This window comes from Staurois parvus, unplaced genomic scaffold, assembly GCF_062004578.1.
Source record: "Staurois parvus isolate SC_StPar_1 unplaced genomic scaffold, SC_StPar_1.0 ptg000449l, whole genome shotgun sequence".
Classification (NCBI taxonomy): domain Eukaryota; kingdom Metazoa; phylum Chordata; class Amphibia; order Anura; family Ranidae; genus Staurois; species Staurois parvus.
The window spans coordinates 6,378,117-6,404,155 of NW_028318245.1; the positions used below are offsets into that span (position 1 = coordinate 6,378,117).

At 40.9% G+C, this 26,039-nt stretch overlaps 1 protein-coding gene across 1 annotated transcript in view; it reads left to right on the forward strand.

The window, feature by feature from the left end:
* Positions 1-25,694, forward strand: part of LOC149453479 (uncharacterized) — an 83,882-nt gene extending 58,188 nt beyond the window's left edge. The window contains exons 13-14 of the mRNA XM_089688649.1: positions 13,060-13,069; positions 24,653-25,694. Of these exons, the coding sequence (XP_089544775.1) occupies positions 13,060-13,069; positions 24,653-24,956 (314 nt within the window). The 3' untranslated portion in view covers positions 24,957-25,694. The remainder of the gene's footprint in view (positions 1-13,059; positions 13,070-24,652) is intronic.
* Positions 25,695-26,039: the final 345 nt, after the last annotated feature.

Consider the following 26,039-nt stretch of genomic DNA (forward strand, 5'->3'; position numbering starts at 1 on the left):
TCCTTCCCGGAGTCAGCTTGCCTTATACCTTCCATATCTATAGTTCCAGTCCCGAGTCCATACTTGTGGTTCCAGTCCAGGGTCCATACTTGTGGTTCCAGTCCAGAGTCCATACTTGTGATTCCAGTCCATAGTCCATATCTATGGTTCCAGTCCAGAGTCCATATCTATGGTTCCAGTCCAGAGTCTATACTTATGGTTCCAGTCCAGAGTCCATACTTATGATTCCAGTCCAGAGTCCATACTTGTAGTTCCATTCTAGAGTCTATACGTATGGTTCCAGTCCAAAATCCATATCTATGGTTCCATTCCAGAGTCCATACTTATGGTTCCAGTGCAGAGCTCATACTTATGGTGCTAGTCCAGAGACCATTCTTATGGTTCCAGTCCAGAGACCATTCTTATGGTTCCAGTCCAGAGACCATTCTTATGGTTCCAGTCCAGAGTCCATTCTTATGATGCCAGTTCAGAATCCATTCTTATGGTGCTAGTTCAGAGTCCATTCTCATGGTGCCAGTCCAGAATCCATACTTTTGGTTCCATTCTAGAGTCTATACTTATGGTTCCAGTCCAGAGTCCATATCTATGGTTCCAGTCCAGAGTCCATACTTATGGTTCCAGTCCAGAGTCCATACATTTGGTTTCAGTCCAGAGTCCATACTTATGGTGCCAGTCCAGAGTCCATTCTTATGGTTCCAGTCCAGAGTCCATACTTATGGTGCCAGTCCAGAGTCCATACTTATGGTGCCAGTCCAGAGTCCATACTTATGGTGCCAGTCCAGAGTCCATACTTATGGTGCCAGTCCAGAGTCCATTCTTATGGTGCCAATCCAGAGTACATACTTTTGGTTTCATTCCATACCAGGGAAACACACAGGAGAGGACATACCAATTGAAGAATGTCATAACTAGGCACAACCATTATTCCATTATCAAGACTCTCCTACACGTGAGTGCCATCGGGAATGTGATGAACACATGTATTTCAACTCACAGGAGAGCTTAAGGAAATGAAGAACTGTGTGGAACTTATGAATCTGCTTCCAAACTCTTAAAGTGTACCAGATTGTATGTAAGATTTGTATCTGCCAGTGTGTGGCCAGCCAAGTAGATGTGGTGTCCCTCTAGTGGTGGCCAGTGGTATTGCAGGCTGTGACAATGTTTTACAGCTGGTTTTCCCTTCCTGGAGTAAGCTCTCCTTTTACCTCGCATGATGCCTGGCCTCCATCACCCCTGTACCCTCCGTACGCCTATTGGTGACCGATTTAAACACTAGGTACCCTTTTGTCTTCAAACCTAAAAGTAGCCAATGATTATAAGCTCCTGATGGCGGCCATGTTATTGTAGCTCAAATATGAAGACATGGGCATACAATGAACATGCCACATGCCTTAGACATTCACCCTACTCCCAGCTGACTGCAATTTTTGGTAACCCAGAGCAGCCTGCCTTTTACCCAGGATGCTCAGCAGTGTGGGGGGGGGGGATGGGCACAATTGCTGCAGGAAGTGAATGGAAGAGAGTTGAGAGCGATGGAGGCAAACTGCACTAACCTGACGGAGAGGATATTACGGCTCACCCTGGAGATCATCTACCTGCTGACCGGGGAGGTGAGGAGGATTCTGGGAGCGCATTGGTTCATCTTATTGATTGATACCGACCTGAAAAAAAAAACTTTTTTTCTTTGTTTTTATTTCTGACGATCAGGAAATGTCTCATGGAAATATTTTTTCTATTTGTAACAAAATAAATAATGTCCGGGCCGCTTCTACTCTGGCTAGGTTCGCTGTGTGTGCGTGTCGGGATCCCGAAAATTGACGCCATTAAATATTGACCTCCCCGGCGGTCTGATTATCAATATTTTTGAATGTCAAAGCGTTACATTGTTTCACATGGAAAATTTGTTGTTTTATATTGTCGGCCTGTCATTCTTAGGAATAACTCACTTTAAATCTGTCCAAACAAGAGTCTAGTAAACATCCCGGGTATGATAAACACACAAAATCATAAATTATAATATAATAAGTATAAAAATAATAATATAATAAATTTAATTAAAAGAACAAAAACACTGAAATATTGAAATGGAGCGCCAAGTTCGCACATCGCGGAGCTCAGTCGCAGAATCGTCGCTTTCAGTGTCTGATGACCGCTATTAGAGCGGTAAACTCGGTGCGGTTCCGACTTGGTTGGTGTCTCACCGATTTCTAAAGTAATGCATGTACTACTTTTCGTGCAATTTGCATAGACATCTGTGTCGGATGTCTTGCAAATCGCAAGGAAATTGGTTGGACACTTGATTGTGATGACAAATTTCCCCCGCGAATCGCCATCACTCAATTTTGCAAGCGATTCTAATTCGCCATCGCTGTTTTCTAGCTGGTCTAAGGGCTGGTTCACACTGGATGCTCTTTGCATGCCCTGGCACTTGCCAAGTCACCCCCTATTGTCCGCTATCAGAGCGGTCATACCGGTGCGGTTACGACTTGGTCAGAGCTGCATCGGTTTGCATATAAATCTGTGTCAGATGTCCTGCAAATCGCAAGGAATTCGGCTTCTCACCCAATTTTGAAATTGTGAGACTTCACTGTAAGTCGCACGATTTCAAAATCGGATTTAATGTGAACGGAGCCTAAAACCGCTTTTGACCCCGGTCACATCAAAGCTGATTTTGGTTTACACTGAATGCAACTTGGCATGCGAATTGCATGCCCTGTGACTTGAAAATCGCATGCCAAGTCGCACCTTATTGTCCGCTATCGGAGCAGTCTTATCAGTGCAGTTCCAACTTGCACCGATTTGCAAAGAAATCTGTGTCTGATGTCGCAGAATCATCGCTGTTGTCACTTTCAGTGTCCTGATGACGAATTTCCCCTACAAAACGCCGTCGCTCAATTCTGCAAGTGATTCTAATTCATGATTGCTGTTTTCTAGCTGGTCTAAGGAATGGTTCACACTGGATGCGATATTCATGCCCTGCGACTTGCCGAGTCACACCCTATCGTCCGCTATCAGATCGGTCATAGCGGTGCGGTTCCAACTTGGTCGGAGCCGCACCGATTTCAAAAGTAGTAAACTTTTGTTGCGAATTACATAGACATCTGCATCAGATGTCTTGGAAATTGGCATCTCACCCGATTTTAAAATCGTGCGACTTCACTGTAAGCCGCACAGTTTCAAAATCGGGTTTGATGTGAACGGAGCCTAAAACCGATTTTGACCTAAACCCTGCCCCCCAGGCACATCAAAGCTGAATTTGAAATCGTGCGGCGTGCAGTGAAATCGCACGATTTCAAAATCGGGTGAGATGCCGATTTCCAAGACATCTCATGCAAATGTCTATGCAAATCGCAACAAAAGTGTGAAATCGCGCAACTTGCAGTGAAATTGCGTGATTTCAAAATCGAGTGACCTGCCGATTTCTTTGCGATTTACAAAACATCTGACACAGATGTCTATGCAAATCGCACAAAAAGTAGGGCATGCACTACTATAGAAATCGGTGCGGCTCTGACCAAGTCGGAACCGTACTACTTTTGTTGCGATTTGCATAGACGTCTGCATCAGATGTCTTGGAAATCGGCATCTCACCTGATTTTGAAATCGTGCGACTTCACTGTAAACCGCACGATTTCAAAATCTGATTTGATGTGAATGGAGCCTAAAACTGCTTTTAACCTAAGCCCCCCCCCCCCCCTCCGGTCACATCAAAGCCGATTTTGCAATCGTGCGGCTTACAGTAAAGTTGCACTATTCAAAATCAGGTGCGATACCGATTTCCAAGACATCTGACGCAGACGTCTATGCAAATCGCACCAAAAGTGTACTACTTTTGAAATCGGTGCAGCTCGGAACCGTACCGATATGACCGCTCTGATAGCAGACAATAGGGTGTGACTCAGCAAGTTGCAGGGCATGCAAATCACATCCAGTGTGAACCAGCCCTTAGATCAGCTAAAAAACAGCGATAGTGAATTAGAATCGCTTGCAGAATTGAGCGATAGCGATTTGTGGGGGAAATTCGTCATCAAATTCGAGTGACCTGCCGATTTCCTAGCGATTTGCAAGACATGTGACACAGATGTCTATTCAAATCGCACGAAAAGTAGGGTATGCACTACTTTAGAAATCGGTGCGGCTCCGACCAAGTTGGAATCGCACCGATTTGACTGTTGTAATTGTGGACAGTAGGGTGTGACTCAGCATGCGATTTGCGAGTCGCAGGGCATGCAAATCGCACCCAATGTGACCGGGGCTAAAGGGATGCTTTTTGGATGCCATGGGAAGTTAATGGCACTCCCATGCATCTGCTAACGTATGCATTTTTTTCACGCGCCAAACCACATTGGGGGGAGAGTCACTAAACCTGGAGCAGAATCTGGTGCCGATACGCATGGGAGCCAATCAGCTTCTAACTTCAGCTAGTTCAGTGAAGCTTTGACAATAAAACCTGGAAGCTGATTGGTTTCCAGATTTGGCACTCTCCAGTTTTAGTAAATAACCCGCTCCCCCCCCCCCCATGGTGTCGCAGCACCATGTGATTCGGCATAATTTTGTAGAAGGGTCAGGGACTTCCTTTGCACGTTTCTCACATTTGGAGCAATCCATTGAAATGAATGGGTTGCCCTGTGTGTGGTAAAGTGTAAAAGGTAAAGCTCTGCGTGTAGCGCACCCCCGCACTCTGGGCTCTGCGTGTAGCGCACCCCCGCACTCTGGGCTCTGCGTGCAGCGCACCCCCAGTAAGGGGGGTGTAAGGGGGTTGTGGGTGAGTTCCTGCACCTATTTTTTGAGGGAAAAAAAGCCTTACTTTGCAGTGTTTTTCTCAGGTTTCTTTGCACATGCATCCGGAGTTTGTTTCCTGGACTGGGCAGGGAAGGGGAGAAAAGTTTTATATAGGAGGAGAGGAATTCTTCAGGTGTAAAACATGAGTGAAAACGAGCATTTTACGCATTTATAGAGGGTTCGATTGAAGTCTATAGGATCAAAATACCTGAAATATGTTAAAAAGTTCATAAATTTTTTTTTGGTCATAGAGCATACAAGCGAATTGGCACAGCTATGAAGAATGGGATGAGTGTCAGTGGGGGCTGAGAATCACACAGTGTTCGACCAAGAGACACACATTGTTTCAATTATTTGCAAGCTATGGTCTTAGGGTTGATTGTGGCCCTTTTGCCTAACTTTATCTGGTCCTTGGGGAACTATTCCTTCCACTGACACCAATGATGGGGAACTATTCCTCCCACTGACACCAGTGATGGGACACTATTCCTTCCACTGACGCCAATGATGGGACACTGTTCCTCCCACTGATGCCAATGACGGGACACTGTTCCTGCCAATGACAGGACACTGTTCCTCCCGCTGACGCCAATGACGGGGCACTGTTCCTCCCGCTGACGCCAATGACGGGGCACTGTTCCTCCCGCTGACGCCAATGACGGGGCACTGTTCCTCCCGCTGACGCCAATGACGGGGCACTGTTCCTCCCGCTGACGCCAGAGATGGGGCGCCTTGCCTCCCACTAATACCAATGAAGTAAACTGGCCCTTTGTTTAGAAAGTCTGGAGATCCCTGCCCTGAACAAAGTATAGAACGTTTGAGGTGATACAATTATAGACATACCATCTAAATATATACAAGGCTATAGGAGTGAGGAAGCACAACTCTCATTTTGGATGGAAGCTTACTAACTGCAAAAGAATAGTGACTGGATGAGGTGTTCAAATGTATCCAACTAATTTATTTTCTAAGTTCTGGTGGCCAGGACTCTCCAAAGCAGAGTTTCTGAACTAGGGTTCCTCCAGAGGTTCCTCGAGCAATGAGGAGTTTCTGCTTCTCAGATAAGTTCCCACTGACACCATTGATCTTTTTAGCGTTCTTTAAGGGGCTAATTCTTCCCAATGATCACAAATGTAAGGAGCATGCTTCCCACTGACCATCATGAGTTGTAGCTATAGTAACCTTTAGCAGATCTTCTCTGAGATTGGACAGGTATTTCAAGGGTCCTTCTGTTCGTTGAAAGGGTATCCTCAGACTCTGCTCCTTCTCAATGCACTATGTTCCTCTGTGCCCAGCTTTCAAATCACTGTCAATTAACTGGTCCACCTTCATACCACACCAATAACTGCATAGTGCTTAGTCTATGATCAGGACTTCTCCCGTGTTTGAAAAGTCCCCTCCTTATGACTTCACATCATACGGAAGACATCCAAACTAGACTTTTACAAGATCAGTACAAAGAGGAACCATCAATGCAAAAAGTTGCAGTTGAATGTCTTCAGGTCCAGGACAAGGGGTGGGCAGGAGGGACGACTGCCCTATGCGCAATGGTTTATTGCAGGGATGGGGGCACCCTGTGCTGAGTTCCTTGTCTTACAAGGCTGACAGGAGTGACAGCGGCATCACTACTCCTGTCAGCCCAGCACTGGGAGCACTGAGGAGAGAGCCAGGTAGAGATGTGGTTGCGCACCCCCTAAGCAGATCTTCTAAGCTCAAACATCATGAATGGGGGGGCACAGTTTGGAATCTTTGCTCTGGGCACTGGATGTCTTTCACTGTGTTAACTGATACAATGTAACTGGAAACAATTCAAAGGACTGTTTTTTCAAATTTGAGAGAATATCATGATCTCTGAAAGAGTGGTGCCATTGAGAAGATCATAGGAAAGGGCGATGATGGCAGCAAATTGTAACTTTACTTGTTGGGAAATGTATATAACGATCGCTAATCTCTCTCCACAGAATAACATAGTTGCGAAAAAGACATCGGCATATGGACAGAACCCCATTATGGTTCCTCTACGTTCCTTACTGGTTCCAGAAAGAAACAATGAGGGGAAGATTCTAGTAGTCACCCAGAAGATCAATGACCTCCTGATGGGAGAGGTGAGCAGTGCCAGGAATTCTGGGACATTCTCCAGTAATAGACAAGGGATGTGTCTGGATGGTGACTGTATCATTGTGTGTGTCAGGTTCCTATAAGGTGTCAGGATGTCTCCATGGAAGAGCTGAGAAATTATTAATACTTTGTTTTACGTTTACATTCAGAGTGGAAACTGGAGCAATATTAATGTTACGATCAAAGGAGGAGGAGAAGAGGAGGAGGAGGAAGAGGAGGAGGTTGTTGTGATGGAGTGTAAAAATTTAGAAGGACAAAAGGAGGTTATGGTGGACAATCATCCGCCTCTCACATCACCGGGTAAGAGGAGACTTTATTGTAAAGGAGAGAGCAGTACGGAGGGTCCACCTAGATCCCCCATCATCTGATAAACACATAGAAACAATGGATTCAGTCAGTGTGTGTGTTTCCTACAGATGGATCCAGTAATGGAAACCCACCAGAGAGATGTCCCCATCTTCTGGATTCCCAGGATTCCATACAGGAAGATCATGAGGTCCCTCACCATCATCAGGTAGGTGGGACTGAGGATGTCCAACTCAAACTTGGTTCCAAACTGTATTAAATTATATTCTTGTATATAGTCTCAGGATAAAAGTGCTCACAATCATTTTGCGATTTTAGGAGGAAGAAGTGATGGGTATAAAAAATGAGATTAAAGAGGAAGAAGAAATGTATGAGATAGATGATCAGTGGAAAAAGGTGGTGATGACCAATGAGGAATCTTCTCTAGATGTCACCACAGGTAAATATTAAATACTAAAATGTAGCACTTCACATTATCTTTTTTTTTTACGTTTATTCTCTTACATTTCAGTAATTACCATCAAATTTAGGTATGGAGATTGAAAAAGAATGAAAAGTAGCAATCCATCACACAAAATTTAAGACAGGGTGTGCTGCCCTATGAAAGAAAAAAATGTTGCTTTTTATGACATGATGGAAATGTACCCAGTGAACCTTTACCAGATACTGTACACCATATGTTCCCAACAAATGAGGAGGAGATACTGTACACCATATGAAAGGTCCATCTCCATTCCTCAATATAACGTCATGTTCCCAACAATTGAGGAGATACTGGACACCATATGAAAGGTCCATCTCCATTCCTGAATATAATGTCATGTTCCCAACAAATGAGGAGGAGATACAGTACACCATATGAAAGGTCCATCTCCATTCCTCAATATAACGTCATGTTCCCAACTAGAGATGAGCGAATTATTCAAAAATTCGATTCGACTGATTCGCCGAATTTGAGGAAGAAATGCGATTCGATGCGAATTTATTCGCTACGAATTTAACTTATAAAAAGGGTTTCTAGGCTTCAGAGAGCCTTTAAATTAGTGCAGAACACTGTACCTTTTGTTGTGGTGGTTTATGTAAGGATATATTATTTATAAAGGGCGTGTCCCTTTCCCTTAGATGAAATATTACAGTGCCTCCAGCCGTTAAAATACGGCAAATATTTAGTAAACCAATAATTTGGACACCTTGATAATTCGATCACCACTTATTATTATACCTTGAATTCTTTTAGCCAATATGATTTCGTACCATACACACAAAATTTGCCTTATAATAGATAAATATAAAAATTTATTTATGTACAAAAATTATATATATATTAACACAAAACACAAAAGACTGGTGATAAATGAATATTGGTACACACAATCAAAAATATATCCTACCAATGTAAGACACACTAATAATGTCTCTAACTAATTACATCAATCACAAATTTAAATGATATGATTTTTATTAAATTTATTAATAATTAATAATTTCGAATATCTCAAAGGTTATATTCTTACATGCCGTGGCCATAGGCTTGCAAGAAGTAAGCCCTTGATATGTGATACTCTGGTTATTAATATTCAATAAATTATGAAATATGGAAAAATTTATAATATGGCAATCAACAATTTTTTTTAACAGTAACACAGTATCTGACTACATATATCTAACTATCCAATATTGTTGTAATACACTAAGGTAATTTTATGATTCTACACAACAGAGGAAATAATTAATACAAAATCAAATAAACATCTCACCACACCCGGACGTCAGACTAGGCAACTCTCCCGTGGATTTAGCTGGCAGTGGAACGCCTTTAGACTGATATATAGGCAAGTGATAGATTCAATAGGGGAGAATGTAGGAAGTTATAAGATTAGAGGTTTAAAGTTTTAGGAAGTTTGAAAAGATGGAAGAGTAGTTATTCAGTAGAGATCTTCTTCAGATGTCAGGTCTTTCCATCAGGTCTTATGAGGGTTCTTCTTTTTCATGAGGTTTTTTCTCTGTTACAGCACATGGGCTTTTTATATCCACTAGTCCATTGTTCTAAGATACCTTCCCACCAGGCTTCCTGATTGGCTAGTTGAGAAATGTGTGTACATAAGCTATTTCTCACCTGCCCGCCAGGTGGCGGTCATGTATCACAGAACAATGTGAGTATTTGATATGACTCATATCTTGGGTGGAATCTTCAGGTAATTTCAGGAATAAAATATACAGCACTTTCCAGATATAGCAGTGATCATACCTATGATATTCTAAATAGGGACCATGGAATATAGGTGTATATTCGGTTATTCCTCCTTGAAGTATCATCCTGTTTGTTTCCTGATAAGACATGTAACTAATGCTAGTTTATAATACATCTTACTTCCCATCATCTCAATACTCAAGTTAGTGATATATAGTTCCCATTGCTGAGTATTTAGTGGTGTTTAAAGTCTATGACATCTTATTTATAATCTGTTTTTGTAGTACATTTTTGTAATGATATACAGTGAACTTTTAAACTTAAATGTCCTGAATTTCACCCCTTGGTTTCAGCATCAACATTCCCTCTGTGTAGGGAAAAAAATCTCTGTTTGCCTAGCCCTTGTATTTGACTCATGGTAAACAATTGTTAATGCTTTCACCCTTGGTGAACAATAGTAGATAGTAATAGTTTCAGAGGTTTGTTGGTTCATCACACTCTACAGGTTTTGGGTAAGCTCTCAGACAATCAGTTTGGTTCCTCTATTGTCATGTCCAGACCTTGTATATGTTTACCTGCTTATTGAAGTCTGAATGATGGTGTTTGATCACCTGTAGAACTTTAAAATAGTATTGTCTCTAGGAGGAAAGAAAAACAATCCCTTTACCCATTACATTTCTCTAGCTAGATGGTTCAACCAAGACAAAATTAACTCTTAGCATCCGGCTATTGCTGAGCTGTTTGCCATATAATATTATGTCTTGATAAAAGTCATATTTTTGAGACATGATTCAAAAGCCCACAACAAAATCCCCCTTTGTTTGGGGTACAGGCACGTGTATAGGGGTGTCTGTGTCGCAAAACATGAGTGGGGCTTTTGGCTAGAGTGATTGTTCGTCTTCTCCGGTGAAGGGAATGAAATAATAAAAAAAAAAATTTCCGATAACAAAATGGCAGCGGTAATGCTGGTTGTTCCTCAACTTGACTCGGCGTCTTTAGATGGACACTTCCGATGACGATCCTGGTCTTGTGATGAGGCCGGCCTGGCCTGGCACATCCACCTTGGGGTCCATGGGTCCTCCGCACGACAGGTCTCTTAGACGGTCTCCTAGGCGGGTTTTTTCCTCTGGACTGGCCCTTGGTGGCCTGGGACATCAGGTTATCGTCTCCGGATCGATCTCTGGCATCTGGTCTTTCCCACAGGACATTATAGCTTCCTTCTAGGGTCTGGTCATTGACACCTCCGATCGCCGGTCTGGTCATAGTCTGGGCCTTCCTTTCTAAATTATCAAAATGAACAGTTTGAGTAATGGATATACATAAAATTATGTTACTGGATCCTGTAAGGCAAAATATGAATTATATGTTTAAAGGAAATTTAATAATGATCTCAATATCTCCAGATAGGAATTGGTGGGTTCAGTCTTCCAACAACTGCAATTGAGACTTCGGATGGCAAGCACGTAATTGGTTGATGTGCACCCATCTATCACTGATTTCACCATACCGGGTAACCTGCAATTTATATGCGACCGGAGAAATTTTATCAATGATAGAGAACGGACCTTTCCAAGATGGAAGGAATTTCCGTTCCTTGATCTGGTCTCTTGCAAAGTTGTATAGATAGACTTTGTCACCAATCTCATATTCCTTCTTGGAGGTTTTGAGATCATAGTATGTCTTAGCACTAGTTGCAGCTCTTTCCAAATTTCGCTGGGCAAAGGCAAAAGCATATTGCAGATGTTTACGTAAATCCTCTATGTACTGGTGTGTGGTGGTAGCATTGATCAAATTTTGATCTGTAGTGCGATACAATAAGTGCTGGGGCAGTACCATCCGTCTACCTGTCATCAGTTCAAAAGATGACATTTTTGTAACTGTATTCGGAGTAGCCCTCAACGCCATCAGGACCAGCGGAAGTTTAACATCCCAGTCCTTGCCTGTTTCCTTAACAAATTTCTTAAGGACGTTAACGATGGTCTGATTGTATCGTTCTACACCACCACTAGAGGCTGGCCGATAGGCGATATGCAATTTCCTTTTAACCCCCAAAATTTTCCACAATTTGGCCATCACTTCGCTAGTGAAGTGCGATCCTCTATCAGACTCTATCCTCTGAGGTAAACCAAAACGAGAAAATACATGATTTATTAGCAATGCAGCACATGTCTCGGAGCTGTTATTTGGTGCTGGTATACATTCGACATACTTGGTGAATAAACATGTAACTGTTAACATATACCGATTTCCTCGTGAAGATTTTGTTACTGGCCCAATAAAATCCATTTGAAGGTCTGACCAAGGCATACATATCCCCCTCTTCTGGAGAGGTGCTCTGTGAGTTGGCTTGGTAGGTTGAAATTGGGGACATATTAGGCAACCTTGGCAGTATTCCTTCACATCACGTAACATATGAGGCCAGTAGGCATAATCCCGCAGGATCTCATACGTGATCTTCTCTCCACGATGACCGGAAGTGGGAGCATCATGGGCATGCTGTAGCATCAAACCTCTAAATTTAAGTGGGACGACCCATTGTTGTACGCCACCCTTTGAGGTTCGTATCAACAATCCCTGGTATAAAGAGAATTGGGATTTGGATTTCATTAAGATACGTAAATCCTCCTTCCCACTATATACTTCCTTATTTATGGGATTTTGGTTGGGATCTTCTATATGACTATAAAACAAGCCAATTATTGGGTCTTCTTTTTGGGCAGTAATTAAATCCTCACTAGGAGAATCGTGACTCCACTGTAATGCATTCGGATCACCAGCTGTTCTGGCCTGTTGCCTGGTGACAGCTTCAATCTGTACGGTACCTAAAAATTGGTCAATGTCTAACAATTCACCGGTGATTGCCCCTTCCTTGGCTAGAGAATCGGCCAGATCGTTCCCTTCTTTCTCGGCACCTAGAACCTTGGAGTGGCCTTTGGTCTTCTTGAAGTGCAGAGTGAGATCATTGTACCTTACCAGTTCATCGATGTGACAAAAGAGCTTACCATGTTTCACGGGTTTGTGATTACTCTTGTTCATGTTGTTTCGCTTCCACCTAGGGAAATACTCCACAAAACTATTCCTGACATAATTGGAATCGGTTATGATGGCACACTCTCTGATGTTGAACTCTATAGCCATCTCAACTGCTCTAAGAATTGCAGTAAGTTCAGCAACCTGACTGCTTTTTGGTCCAAGTTTGTATCCCACAGAAATTGGGGTGACACCTTGGGTCCAAACGATTCCAATACCTGCCACTAGTTGGAGCTGTTCCCCATCCTTGTGATGAAAAGCACAACCATCCACATATACACACGGCAGCTGTTTACAGTATTCTTCATCGTAAACCTTGTAGGGAGAGAACAGTTGTTCTTCCAGAAAGTCAGTGTCCGGGGCCTCCATAGCAGGCGTAGTTGCGGAACAATCATGGAGCTCGGCTAGGCCCTGGGCTACTGGACTTTCCTTGTTCTGTTTGTACCGAATTTCAAGAGGCCACCCTTGCAAAGACAAAGTCCAAGCAGTGATGCGGCTATTAGACACATTTCCTCCCTTGATACGTTCACTCTTTAAATACTGTAAAGGCTGGTGTGCCGTTTCAACAATGATTCTCTCTCCCTGAATGTAACTGCGAAAATTCTGTAATGCCCACACGGTGGACAATAGAGCTTTTTCACAGTCACTGAACTTTACTTCAACCGGGGACAAAGTTTTACTGGCATAGGCAATCACCTTACTGACATCATCACGTTTCTGGTAAAGAACAGAACTCATACTTACCTGCGTAAACCCTGTCTCTAGATAGAAATTTTTACCCCCTTCGGGATATCCGAGACACGGAGCTTGTGTGAGACGTTCCTTTAACTCCTTCATGGCGTCCTCCTGTTTCTTACCCCACGACCATTCGACATCCTTCTTCAGTAGGTGAAGCAGTGGCTTGCTTATCTCGGCGTAATTGTCAATAAACTTACGCGAGTAGTTTACCATACCTAGGAATGATCTCAATTCTTTAAGGTTAGTAGGGACTTTACAATTCAGAACCGCCTCAACTTTCTTCTTTTGTGGGTTCAAACCTTCAGCAGTAACTTCATGGCCTAGGAAGTTTACCTTCGTGCGACACCACTGGGCTTTTTGTAAGGACAGTTTAACTCCTGCTGCTTTTAATTGGCCCAGGACATGCCGAAGTTCTGTAATATGTTTGGTCATATCTGTACTTTTGATCAGGATATCGTCCACATATGCCAACGTCCCCCTTTCGAAGGCGTCTGGCATGGCCTTGTGCATGAACACAGCAAATTCATGTCCGGAATTTATGAATCCGAAAGGCATTCTCACCCAACAATATTGTCGATTCCCAAAACTGAAGGCCAGTTTGTATTGGTCTTCCTCACTCACCTTTATGGTCCAATACCCCTGTGCACAATCCAAAGCTGTGAAAACTTGGGATCCTTGGAGCTGGGCGAGACACTGGTCTATGTATGGGACCGGCCATCCTGACATGTACACACGTTTGTTCAGCTGACGGAGATCAGCGCATAAACGCCATTGTCCATTGGGTTTTAAAATACCCAGGATCGGGTGGTTGTAGGAGCTGTGGATGGGCCTAATTATACCCCTTTCATGTAACTTCCTGATAATCTCAGCTAGAGATTCATAGGAAGCTAATGGTAACCTATACTGTCTTACGAATACTGGTGGGGCATCTGGATCTGTTTGGATCCTAGCGACGTGTAGGTCAGTAGTCCCACAATCGTAAGAATCCTTGGCAAAGATCTCTTGGAATTCAAGGAGAAGCTCTCGGAGCAATTGTCGGTCGAGATCACTGGCACACGCGTCGGCGAGGGCCACCATCTCTTCCACTAACTCCTTGAATCCAGGAAAGCTTTCCGGCTGACCTATCTCATATGCCTCTTCAAGTTTTGTGGTGAGGTCATTGGGTATGTGATGTGTGTGTGTGTTCTCCTGCCATCCAGGTTCTTTGGGGTACTCTTGTTCTTTGATTGGGTGATCAAAGACAATTGATGTCTCTTCGATTCGACAGGTGCCATCTTTAGAATCGAATGGATAAATGGACTCTATGGTGAAAATACCCTCTGGTAATGAATGGAATGTTTGTTCAATTAATTGTTCCTCCGACAAATATTCATCGGGGATGAGTCCAATCACCTGGTTAGTGACCCCAAAGGTGTAATATTCAGTCTCTACCGCTAGACCAATAAGGGTCTCTTTGGGTAAGACGATGTCCTGATTGGACAGATTATGTACGTAAATGTACATCGGGGATTGATGTGTGTTGACTAGGGGCGTGTGTGTAATGTTCAGTCCCTCCCCCTGCATTTTATGGGAGAGGCATACTAATGCATCTGACCCCTTCAGTCTATGTCCCTTTTTAACTTGGATGGGGAGTATGAAATTATTTATGCCCTTAGGAATTGTAATCTTTTGGGCTACCTGGACTTCAACAGCATAAGGCATCTGTTGCTGGGATTTTAAAGCTAAGTCCAGATTTTGGTATTTTTCGGGGTCCCCCTTTAGTCGACTCCATAAACAGTCATTAATTAGGTCGACTTGCATTGCAAAGCGATGTAATATATCGTTGCCAAAATAAATTTTAGTTTGGGAATTATCCAAGACTAGGAACACATGGGCGGCTGTTTTGTTTCCTACAGTGACGTTTAAGAGACACCTAGCCATTGAATTGTGATCATCAGAGTCATCAAGGGAGTCTGAAATCCAATGACGCTGAGGTGTGGAGAAACGGATCATTTCCATTTCGGTCAGGTGTTTTATCAACCCATGGCTTACAAAGCTGTGTTCCTGTCTCAAATCTAGTTTGGCATATTTTGACCTATTAAGACCATTTATCCGGATGGGGATAAACAAGTCGCTGTTAACCCTTTCAATACCTGTCAAGAATTGGGTGTGATCTCCCCCTTTTCTTGGTTTATCCTCCTGATGAAAAGATATCGTAAGGATGTCATCTTGGAGGGAAATATCTTTGATTTTATCTTGGGGAATTCTAAAAATGTGTTCCTCATCTCTTCTGATAGGGTTACAGTCATCAGGTTTGATAACCGTTACATCAGGAAGTTGGCTGTTCCTGAAATGGATTTCTAATGATCCAGGCCTTTCTTCCACCAGGTGGCAGTGTTGTCGGGAATGGGGAGTTTTAAGTTTCCCATATTTAATCGGGGTATTTACCTGTGACCACAGCACTTGGTTCACACAATCAACTATGGTGTTTAGCCTTTTTAGGAAGTCCATCCCAATTATCATGTGGTGCTGTGATATGCTAGCAATGATGATGGGGTGTCTCAGTTCCTTATTACCCAGTTTCAGTTTAAGCCAGGCGGTACCCATGACTTGTAAAGGGTCTCCACCTACACCAATCAATGAGCTGTCAAAACTTTTAAGTCTTGGCTTGGTGGGCATGACATTCGCCACTTTGTCAAAATGCTCCTGTGACATGATGGTTGCTTGGGATCCAGTGTCTATTAAGCCGACAATCGAAAGATCACTGGCATCCTGCACCTGCACCGTGGCATAATATGTCCCATCAGATTCAGTCAGTTCACACATGAAATTAGTGTGGTTGAAGATCTGTGGGCCCTTCAATAACATATGACTGGCTCTTATCTCACCGCATGTGGTGGACACATTACCCTTATCCTCCCTGGTGGGATTCTTGGACTGTCTCAAGACAGAAGCACAACTAGAAGTTGGTGCTCCGTCTGGCTTGTCAATCCTGATGACTTCCGATGCCGCGACTATATTAGGGGCAATAGATGGACACTGAAACGCAGGAGAATCATTAATAACCAACAAATGGTCCCCCTTTGCCTGAGAACTAACTTCTCCATTAGTAGGCGTGTCAGGGACGGGGCACACATCTCCTGTCATTTGACTCAGTGTCCTCCCCTGTTGGTTTAAGGCTTGGTTGCCTGTTAATTCTGTGACCCTTGGTTGGTCACAGGAGCTGCTCCTAAAAAAGGATTGGATGGAAATTGAGTGACAAGCCTGTCCATTTGTTCAGCCATTTTGCTGACCTGTGCCTCTATTTGTCCAATACGCTCAGAGGAGTCATTCTGTTGATTCTCCCTCTTCCTATACTTGCGCTTGTATTTTGGACGGGACTGGTAATGAGACTCAGAGTCAGAACTACTGCTCTGGTCCCGACGCCATTGTTCTCTCTGAGGTTTTGGGGTCTCCCTGTTATTAAAGGGAGCCTGGGGTACTGTATCCCCCCTTTGAGCCTGAGGGTGTTCTTGGCGTGGAGGAAATCTTTGGAAGTCGGAGTTTTTATTAAAATTGGGATTCTTATTGTAATTATGGGGCCTGTTGAAATTGGGGTTCCCATAAAAATTCCCATGTTGGTTTTGGCGAGGATAATAGAACCTCTGAGGATACCATTGCCTCCTTTGATTTTCATCACTGTACTGGCCCTTACCATACTTTTTATTCTTCTCACTTCCACTACCGTAGTTCCCTGGCTTTTGCCTATCCTTTCTCACCCACTGGTTTTGGGGTGCAAAGTTATGGACCTCCTTCACTTGCTGGGTTTGAGGTACAAATCTAGGGGATCCATTGGTTTTACCCCCACGGACTACTTCCGCATATGATTTCTTCTCTGCCTGCACATTTGGATTTGGAGGGGAAACGGTAGTGGCTGCTACTATCTTGGGGCTATTTTTAGGTTCTCTTTTTATCCCGCCCTCACTGGACTGTTGGATCGAGAATAAATAGTCACTCTCTCTCACCAACCAATCAAGAGAGCATCCCTTTCTGTAATCCTTTGCAAGTCCCAATTTTATGTAAGCAGGTAATGCTTCATAGAATAGTGTCTTGAATTCTGGCTGGTTAGGATTGGGATCCTTTTCAGCCAGGAAATAGGCATTTCTGAGGACAGCCAGAAATTCTGCAGGGCTTTGGTGAGGACCACACTTTAAATTGTAGGCCGCAGCCTTGGCAGAGGTTACAGTTTTATAAGGCCCAAATTCCATGTGGCACTTATGTTTAACCTCTCTCCAGGACTGATTGGAATAGGCCCTCAAGGTCTCAAAGAATTGCCGGTATTTCTCCTCAAACACCCATGGCAGCAATTCTATTTTGGTGTGGTCATCTCTAATGCCCAGAATCTCTAACGTCTGTTCATATGTTTTCATGTGTTCGGTGATTTCAAGGGACCCTTTCTTAGAAAACATAGGAACAGTGTCCTTTAGGAACTTAATGACCTTTGGGGTGTCATATCTCCTGAATGACCCCTGGGATTTCCCTTCCTGCCTATATGAAACCTCATATCTTTCTTCAGAGCGCTCTGGAGTGTATCTTGAAAGCTTAGGAGGTGACCTATATTCTGACCCTGACTCACTATCAGATACTTCGCTGTGATGCGGGTATCTCCGCTCATCAGCCTCTGGCTTGACTGGGTTAGTCCGTCTTTGGACTCCAGAATTTATTTGGGCCGTCAACCTTATAATCTGCTCCTCCAGAGTTTTCTGCTCAGATTTTATCAAGGTAAGTTCTGACTGGTCATGCTTATCCCCTGGGTGAACTTTAATTTTGACAGGAGATAACCTCTCTGATCTGAAGTACTCCACCTCATCTTTTAAGTCCTGATACTTCTTTTGAAGTTGTTTTAATTCCTGAAAGTTTCTTTCATATAGGTCCTGAGCACTTCGAAAGTCTCCGACCAATCTATCATAATGTTTCTCGGATTCGTCTAAACGAACACCGGCATGACCAAGCTTCCCTTTCAAAGACTCAATGTCCTGATTTTTGCTTTCTAACAAGAGGCGGGCCTCTGACAACTCTTCCCTTAGAGTCTTGGTCTGCTGGGCAGCTCCAGCGGTCATGAACCATAACATGGGCCAAGCTTCTAGGAGAAGTCTGTCACGGCCTCTATCACTTTCTGCTCCAGCAAATGCCATTAAAAACCCAACAACCTGGCCCTTTTGGTTGAACAGGTCCTCAAAGGTATTCATGGCCTGCTCCTTCTCTTCATCCACAAATTCATTATTGCTATCCCCCAAATTCAATCTCTTGCGGAGATAATCTATTACTCCACATTCAACATAATTCTGCCAAGCACCGGCAGCTTTCCGGGCTGGCTTCAGAGTTTCTTCCTCAATACCTTGGGCCGCCATATTTTCCTCGTTATGCTTGGAAGAGGTGGATCCGTGATTACTGGATGCCATTTTGATACAAAATATATGTTTGATAACGTGTACAAATATACAATCACCAGTGCGTTTTGTGTTATGGTACGATTTCTATGGATCTCAGCAGTGCCTCCAAATTTATGTTGTGGTGGTTTATGTAAGGATATATTATTTATAAAGGGCGTGTCCCTTTCCCTTAGATGAAATATTACAGTGCCTCCAGCCGTTAAAATACGGCAAATATTTAGTAAACCAATAATTTGGACACCTTGATAATTCGATCACCACTTATTATTATACCTTGAATTCTTTTAGCCAATATGATTTCGTACCATACACACAAAATTTGCCTTATAATAGATAAATATAAAAATTTATTTATGTACAAAAATTATATATATATTAACACAAAACACAAAAGACTGGTGATAAATGAATATTGGTACACACAATCAAAAATATATCCTACCAATGTAAGACACACTAATAATGTCTCTAACTAATTACATCAATCACAAATTTAAATGATATGATTTTTATTAAATTTATTAATAATTAATAATTTCGAATATCTCAAAGGTTATATTCTTACATGCCGTGGCCATAGGCTTGCAAGAAGTAAGCCCTTGATATGTGATACTCTGGTTATTAATATTCAATAAATGATGAAATATGGAAAAATTTATAATATGGCAATCAACAATTTTTTTTAACAGTAACACAGTATCTGACTACATATATCTAACTATCCAATATTGTTGTAATACACTAAGGTAATTTTATGATTCTACACAACAGAGGAAATAATTAATACAAAATCAAATAAACATCTCACCACACCCGGACGTCAGACTAGGCAACTCTCCCGTGGATTTAGCTGGCAGTGGAACGCCTTTAGACTGATATATAGGCAAGTGATAGATTCAATAGGGGAGAATGTAGGAAGTTATAAGATTAGAGGTTTAAAGTTTTAGGAAGTTTGAAAAGATGGAAGAGTAGTTATTCAGTAGAGATCTTCTTCAGATGTCAGGTCTTTCCATCAGGTCTTATGAGGGTTCTTCTTTTTCATGAGGTTTTTTCTCTGTTACAGCACATGGGCTTTTTATATCCACTAGTCCATTGTTCTAAGATACCTTCCCACCAGGCTTCCTGATTGGCTAGTTGAGAAATGTGTGTACATAAGCTATTTCTCACCTGCCCGCCAGGTGGCGGTCATGTATCACAGAACAATGTGAGTATTTGATATGACTCATATCTTGGGTGGAATCTTCAGGTAATTTCAGGAATAAAATATACAGCACTTTCCAGATATAGCAGTGATCATACCTATGATATTCTAAATAGGGACCATGGAATATAGGTGTATATTCGGTTATTCCTCCTTGAAGTATCATCCTGTTTGTTTCCTGATAAGACATGTAACTAATGCTAGTTTATAATACATCTTACTTCCCATCATCTCAATACTCAAGTTAGTGATATATAGTTCCCATTGCTGAGTATTTAGTGGTGTTTAAAGTCTATGACATCTTATTTATAATCTGTTTTTGTAGTACATTTTTGTAATGATATACAGTGAACTTTTAAACTTAAATGTCCTGAATTTCACCCCTTGGTTTCAGCATCAACATTCCCTCTGTGTAGGGAAAAAAATCTCTGTTTGCCTAGCCCTTGTATTTGACTCATGGTAAACAATTGTTAATGCTTTCACCCTTGGTGAACAATAGTAGATAGTAATAGTTTCAGAGGTTTGTTGGTTCATCACACTCTACAGGTTTTGGGTAAGCTCTCAGACAATCAGTTTGGTTCCTCTATTGTCATGTCCAGACCTTGTATATGTTTACCTGCTTATTGAAGTCTGAATGATGGTGTTTGATCACCTGTAGAACTTTAAAATAGTATTGTCTCTAGGAGGAAAGAAAAACAATCCCTTTACCCATTACATTTCTCTAGCTAGATGGTTCAACCAAGACAAAATTAAGTCTTAGCATCCGGCTATTGCTGAGCTGTTTGCCATATAATATTATGTCTTGATAAAAGTCATATTTTTGAGACATGATTCAAAAGCCCACAACACTTTAATTTAAATGCCCTTGGAGATGAGGAAGGAGAAGGAGAAGGATGAGAAGAAGGAGAAGGATGAGAAGAAGGAGAAGGATGAGAAGAAGGAGAAGGATGAGAAGAAGGAGAAGGATGAGAAGAAGGAGAAGGATGAGAAGAAGGAGAAGGATGAGAAGAAGAAGGATGAGAAGAAGAAGGAGAAGGATGAGAAGAAGGAGAAGGATGAGAAGAAGGAGAAGGAGAAGGATGAGAAGAAGGAGAAGGATGAGAAGAAGGAGAAGGATGAGAAGAAGGAGAAGGATGAGAAGAAGGAGAAGGATGAGAAGAAGGAGAAGGATGAGAAGAAGGAGAAGGATGAGAAGAAGGAGAAGGATGAGAAGAAGAAGGAGAAGGATGAGAAGAAGGAGAAGGATGAGAAGAAGAAGGAGAAGGATGAGAAGAAGAAGGATGAGAAGAAGGAGAATTCCAAGCCGGCAAAAAGTGTATCTGCAGAGCTCCGCTATTTCTTAGCGGAGCTCTGCAGATACACTTAGCGGAGCTCTGCAGATACACTTTTTGCCGGCTTGGAATTCTTCTTAGTTTCATCCTACTTCTTCTTCTTCATCCTCATCCTCTTCTTCTTCTGAGGATGAGGATGAAGAAGAAGAAGTAGGATGAAAATAAGAATTCCAAACCGGCAAAAAGTGTATCTGCAGAGCTCCGCTAAGTGTATCTGCAGAGCTCCTCTATTTCTGACAGTTCTCTGACATTCACATTTACAGCGGTTGAAACATTGTATCTATTTGTTTCCATAAATGGAAACAAATAGATACAATGTTTCAACCGCTGAGCTCTGCAGATACACTTAGCGGAGCTCTGCAGATACACTTAGCGGAGCTCTGCAGATACACTTTTTGCCGGCTTGGAATTCTTCTTATTTTCATCCTACTTCTTCTTCTTCTTCATCCTCATCCTAAGAAGAAGAAGAATGAAAAGAAGAAGAATGAAAAGAAGAAGAATGAAAAGAAGAAGAAGAAGAATGAAAAGAAGAATGAGAAGAATGAAAAGATTCTTCTTCTTCTTCTTCTTTTCATTCTTCTTCTTTTCATTCTTCTTCTTCTTCTTCTTTTCATTCTTCTTTTCATTCTTCTTTTCATTCTTCTCATTCTTCTTCTCATTCTTCTTTTCATTCTTCTTCTCATTCTTCTTCTTTTCATTCTTCTTTTCATTCTTCTTTTCATTCTTCTTTTCATTCATTCTTCTTCTTCTTTTCATTCTTCTTCTTCTTTTCATTCTTCTTTTCATTCTTCTCATTCTTCTTTTCATTCATGAAGAAGAATGAGAAGAATGAAGAGAAGAATGAAAAGAAGAATGAAAAGAAGAAGAAGAAGAAGAATGAAAAGAAGAAGAATGAAAAGAAGAAGAATGAGAAGAATGAAAAGATTCTTCTTCTTCTTCTTCTTCTTTTCATTCTTCTTCTTTTCATTCTTCTTCTGCTTCTTTTCATTCTTCTTCTTCTTTTCATTCTTCTTTTCATTCTTCTTTTCATTCTTCTCATTCTTCTTTTCATTCTTCTCATTCTTCTTCTCATTCTTCTTTTCATTCTTCTTCTCATTCTTCTCATTCTTCTTCTTTTCATTCTTCTTTTCATTCTTCTTTTCATTCTTCTTCTCATTCTTCTTTTCATTCTTCTTTTCATTCTTCTTTTCATTCATTCTTCTTCTTTTCATTCTTCTTCTTCTTTTCATTCTTCTTTTCATTCTTCTCATTCTTCTTTTCATTCATGAAGAAGAGTGAAAAGAAGAATGAAAAGAAGAGTGAAAAGAAGAATGAAAAGAAGAGTGAAAAGAAGAATGAAAAGAAGAAGAAGAAGAATGAAAAGATTCTTCTTCTTTTCATTCTTCTTTTCATTCTTCTCATTCTTCTTTTCATTCTTCTCATTCTTCTTTTCATTCTTCTTCTCATTCTTCTTCTCATTCTTCTTTTCATTCTTCTTCTCATTCTTCTTTTCATTCTTCTTCTTTTCATTCTTCTTTTCATTCATTCTTCTTCTTCTTTTCATTCTTCTTCTTTTCATTCTTCTTTTCATTCTTCTCATTCTTCTTCTCATTCTTCTTTTCATTCCTCTTCTCATTCTTCTTTTCATTCCTCTTCTTCTTTTCATTCTTCTTTTCATTCTTCTTTTCATTCTTCTTTTCATTCTTCTTTTCATTCTTCTTTTCATTCTTCTTTTCATTCTTCTTCTCATTCTTCTTTTCATGAAGAAGAATGAGAAGAATGAAAAGAAGGAGAATGAAAAGAAGAAGAAGGAGAATGAAAAGAAGAAGAATGAAAAGAAGAAGAATGAAAAGAAGAATGAAAAGAAGAATGAAAAGAAGAATGAGAAGAAGAATGAAAAGAAGAATGAGAAGAAGAAGAAGAATGAAAGGAAGAAGAAGAAGAATGAAAAGAAGAAGAATGAAAAGAAGAAGAATGAAAAGAAGAATGAGAAGAATGAAAAGATTCTTCTTCTTCTTTTCATTCTTCTTCTTATTTTCATTCTTCTTTTCATTCTTCTCATTCCTCTTCTCATTCTTCTTCTCATTCTTCTTTTCATTCTTCTCATTCTTCTTTTCATTCTTCTTCTTCTTTTCATTCTTTTCATTCTTCTTCTCATTCTTTTCATTCTTCTTCTCATTCTTCTTTTCATTCTTCTTCTTCTTCTTTTCATTCTTCTTCTTCTTCTTTTCATTCTTCTCATTCTTCTTTTCATTCTTCTCATTCTTCTTTTCATTCTTCTTCTCATTCTTCTTTTCATGAAGAAGAATTGAGAAGAATGAGAAGAATGAAAAGAAGAATGAGTAGAATGAAAAGAAGAATGAAAAGAAGAAGAATGAAAAGAAGAAGAATGAAAAGATTCTTCTTCTTCTCCTTCTTTTCATTCTTTTCATTCTTCTTTTCATTCTTTTCATTCTTCTTTTCATTCTTCTTTTCATTCTTCTCATTCTTCTTTTCATTCTTCTTCTCATTCTTCTTTTCATGAAGAAGAAAAGAAGAATGAGAAGAATGAAAAGAAGAATGAGAAGAATAAAAAGAATGAAAAGAAGAATGAGAAGAATGAAAAGAAAAATGAAAAGAAGAAGTATTCCAGTACAGCAAAAAGTGTATCTGCAGAGAGCTCCGCTATTTCTGACAGTTCTCTGACCGTTCCTTCACATTTACAGCGGTTGAAACATTGTATCTGTTTCCGAATAAAAACATCTGTATCCTAAATGGAAACAAATAGATACAATGTTTCAACCGCTGTACATGTGAAGGAACTGTCAGAGAACTGTCAGAAATAGCGGAGCTCTCTGCAGCGACACTTTTGCCGGCTGATCGGGAAAAATCCGATTCGCGCACCCGAAGTATGCTAATATTCGGATTCGACGCGAATCGAATTTTTCCTGAAATTCGAAACGAATTCCACTTCGCCTGGTTCGATTCGCTCATCTCTATTCCCAACAAATGAGGAGATACTGTACACCACGTATGTACAATGCCCCACGTACTTTAGTTACATTGTACACTTTATCTGACTTCTATCTTTGCATTTTTATCTCTGTACTTAATTCTGTGCCAAGGATCTGGGTAAAAGTTTACTTCATTATTCCTAACTGCAGAACATGAACTATGAAGAACAATAATAATAATAATATTTCCAACAGGAGGCTGCAGAAGGTGGAACACCTCAGAGGGACGTCTTATTTTATCTGCGGATTATAATAAAGAGGATAGTGGTGGGGTACAATGTTCTCCAGGAGTAAGCAGTATTAATCACAAATTTAATCATACGGTAAGATCGACAGATTTGGTTTAATTCTGTGAATTGCATGTTTTAACCATGTTCTATTATTTGTAATGTCCATCCAATCTGTCACCATGCAGCTAAATCTCCAGATCTTTTTAAACCTGAGGAATCCTCTCCCAACAATTTGTGTCCTTTTCAGGATTGTGAAAGAAACCACGACCTGGTCGTACACCAGAGAAGCCACACCAGTGAAAAACCCTTTTCGTGTTCCGAGTGTGAGAAGATCTTCATAAGGAAAGCAGGACTTGCTCAACACCGGAGAACCCACACTGGGGAAAAGCCATTTTCGTGTTCCGTTTGTGGAAAGTGCTTCAAACAGAAATCGCAACTCAATAGACACCACAGAGTCCACACTGGGGAGAAGCCCTTTTCCTGTTCCGAGTGCGGAAAGTGCTTCACTGATAAAGGGAACCGTGATAAGCACATGAGGATTCATACCGGGGAGAGGCCGTTTTCCTGTTCAGAATGCGGCAAATGTTTTGCGCAGAAAGTGACGCTAATCATCCACCAGAGAACACACAGCACCCGAGACGGTTGAAATACGTAGGGTGGTGGCTTTTCACAGACTAAATTGTTATGGCTGTAGAACAACCAATAGAATAAAGGGCTGAAAGGACCAGCCAACCTATGTGGAATATTTCCGATTTATTTTGGTGCTATTTCTGTTTTTGTTTGTTCTGTTTTTGTTTGTTCTGTTTTTGTTTGTTCTGTTTTTGTTTGTTCTGTTTTTGTTTGTTCTGTTTTTGTTTGTTCTGTTTTTTCTGTTTTTGTTTGTTTTTGAGTTTTTTTGGTTTTCGTTTTTTGTTTTGTTTTGTTTCATTATTTAAAAACGTTTTTTTTTTTTAACTTGTCGTGTATTGTGCATCTTCATGTCGTAGTTTTTTTTAAAACTCCATTCCGGTGATTTTTCAGTTGTCACGAAGACCAGTATTGATGGTAAATTTCTCCAACAAGGACACAGGAATCAGTAAAAACTTTTATTTAGTAAAGCAGGGAAGAGTTTGATCTACTTCTTTTCTTTTTTAATGTTTCTGTGTGTCCCCCATCAGAGAGACTTCCTGTCCCTATGGTGGTTGTATTTGAGAAGTTTCTTCAAGAGGGACAACCCAAGGACCCAACAGAGGCTCTCACCTTCTCCATTCTATAAAAATTAAAAAAAAAAAATAAACTGTTTTCACTGGGTTTTCACTTTAGTTCTTTGGGAACCATAGTTCGGTCCCTTCTCACGTGCCATAAAGATATTCACTGTGTGACAGCAATAAAGTTCTCATGTAAACTGTGCTGTGGACTCGTTATTTGCTTCAGTTACTTCTATAGCGCCATCTTTTTACATGTATAAAGACTGAAATTTTTTTAAAAGAACTATTTACAAAACATTGATTTTGATATTTTATTTATTTCAGGTACTTGTATAGCGCCGTCAATTTACCCTGCGCTTTACATGAATAAAGACCGAAAATTTAAAAAAAAAACTATTTTCTGTTATAAAACATCCAATAAAATCAAATTTCTTCATAAATTTAGGTTAAAATGTGTTCTGATATATGTCGCAAGTGCTGGCAGCAATTGGGGATGATCTTGCTAACACATCATTTTTGGGGGCACTATATTATTATTATAC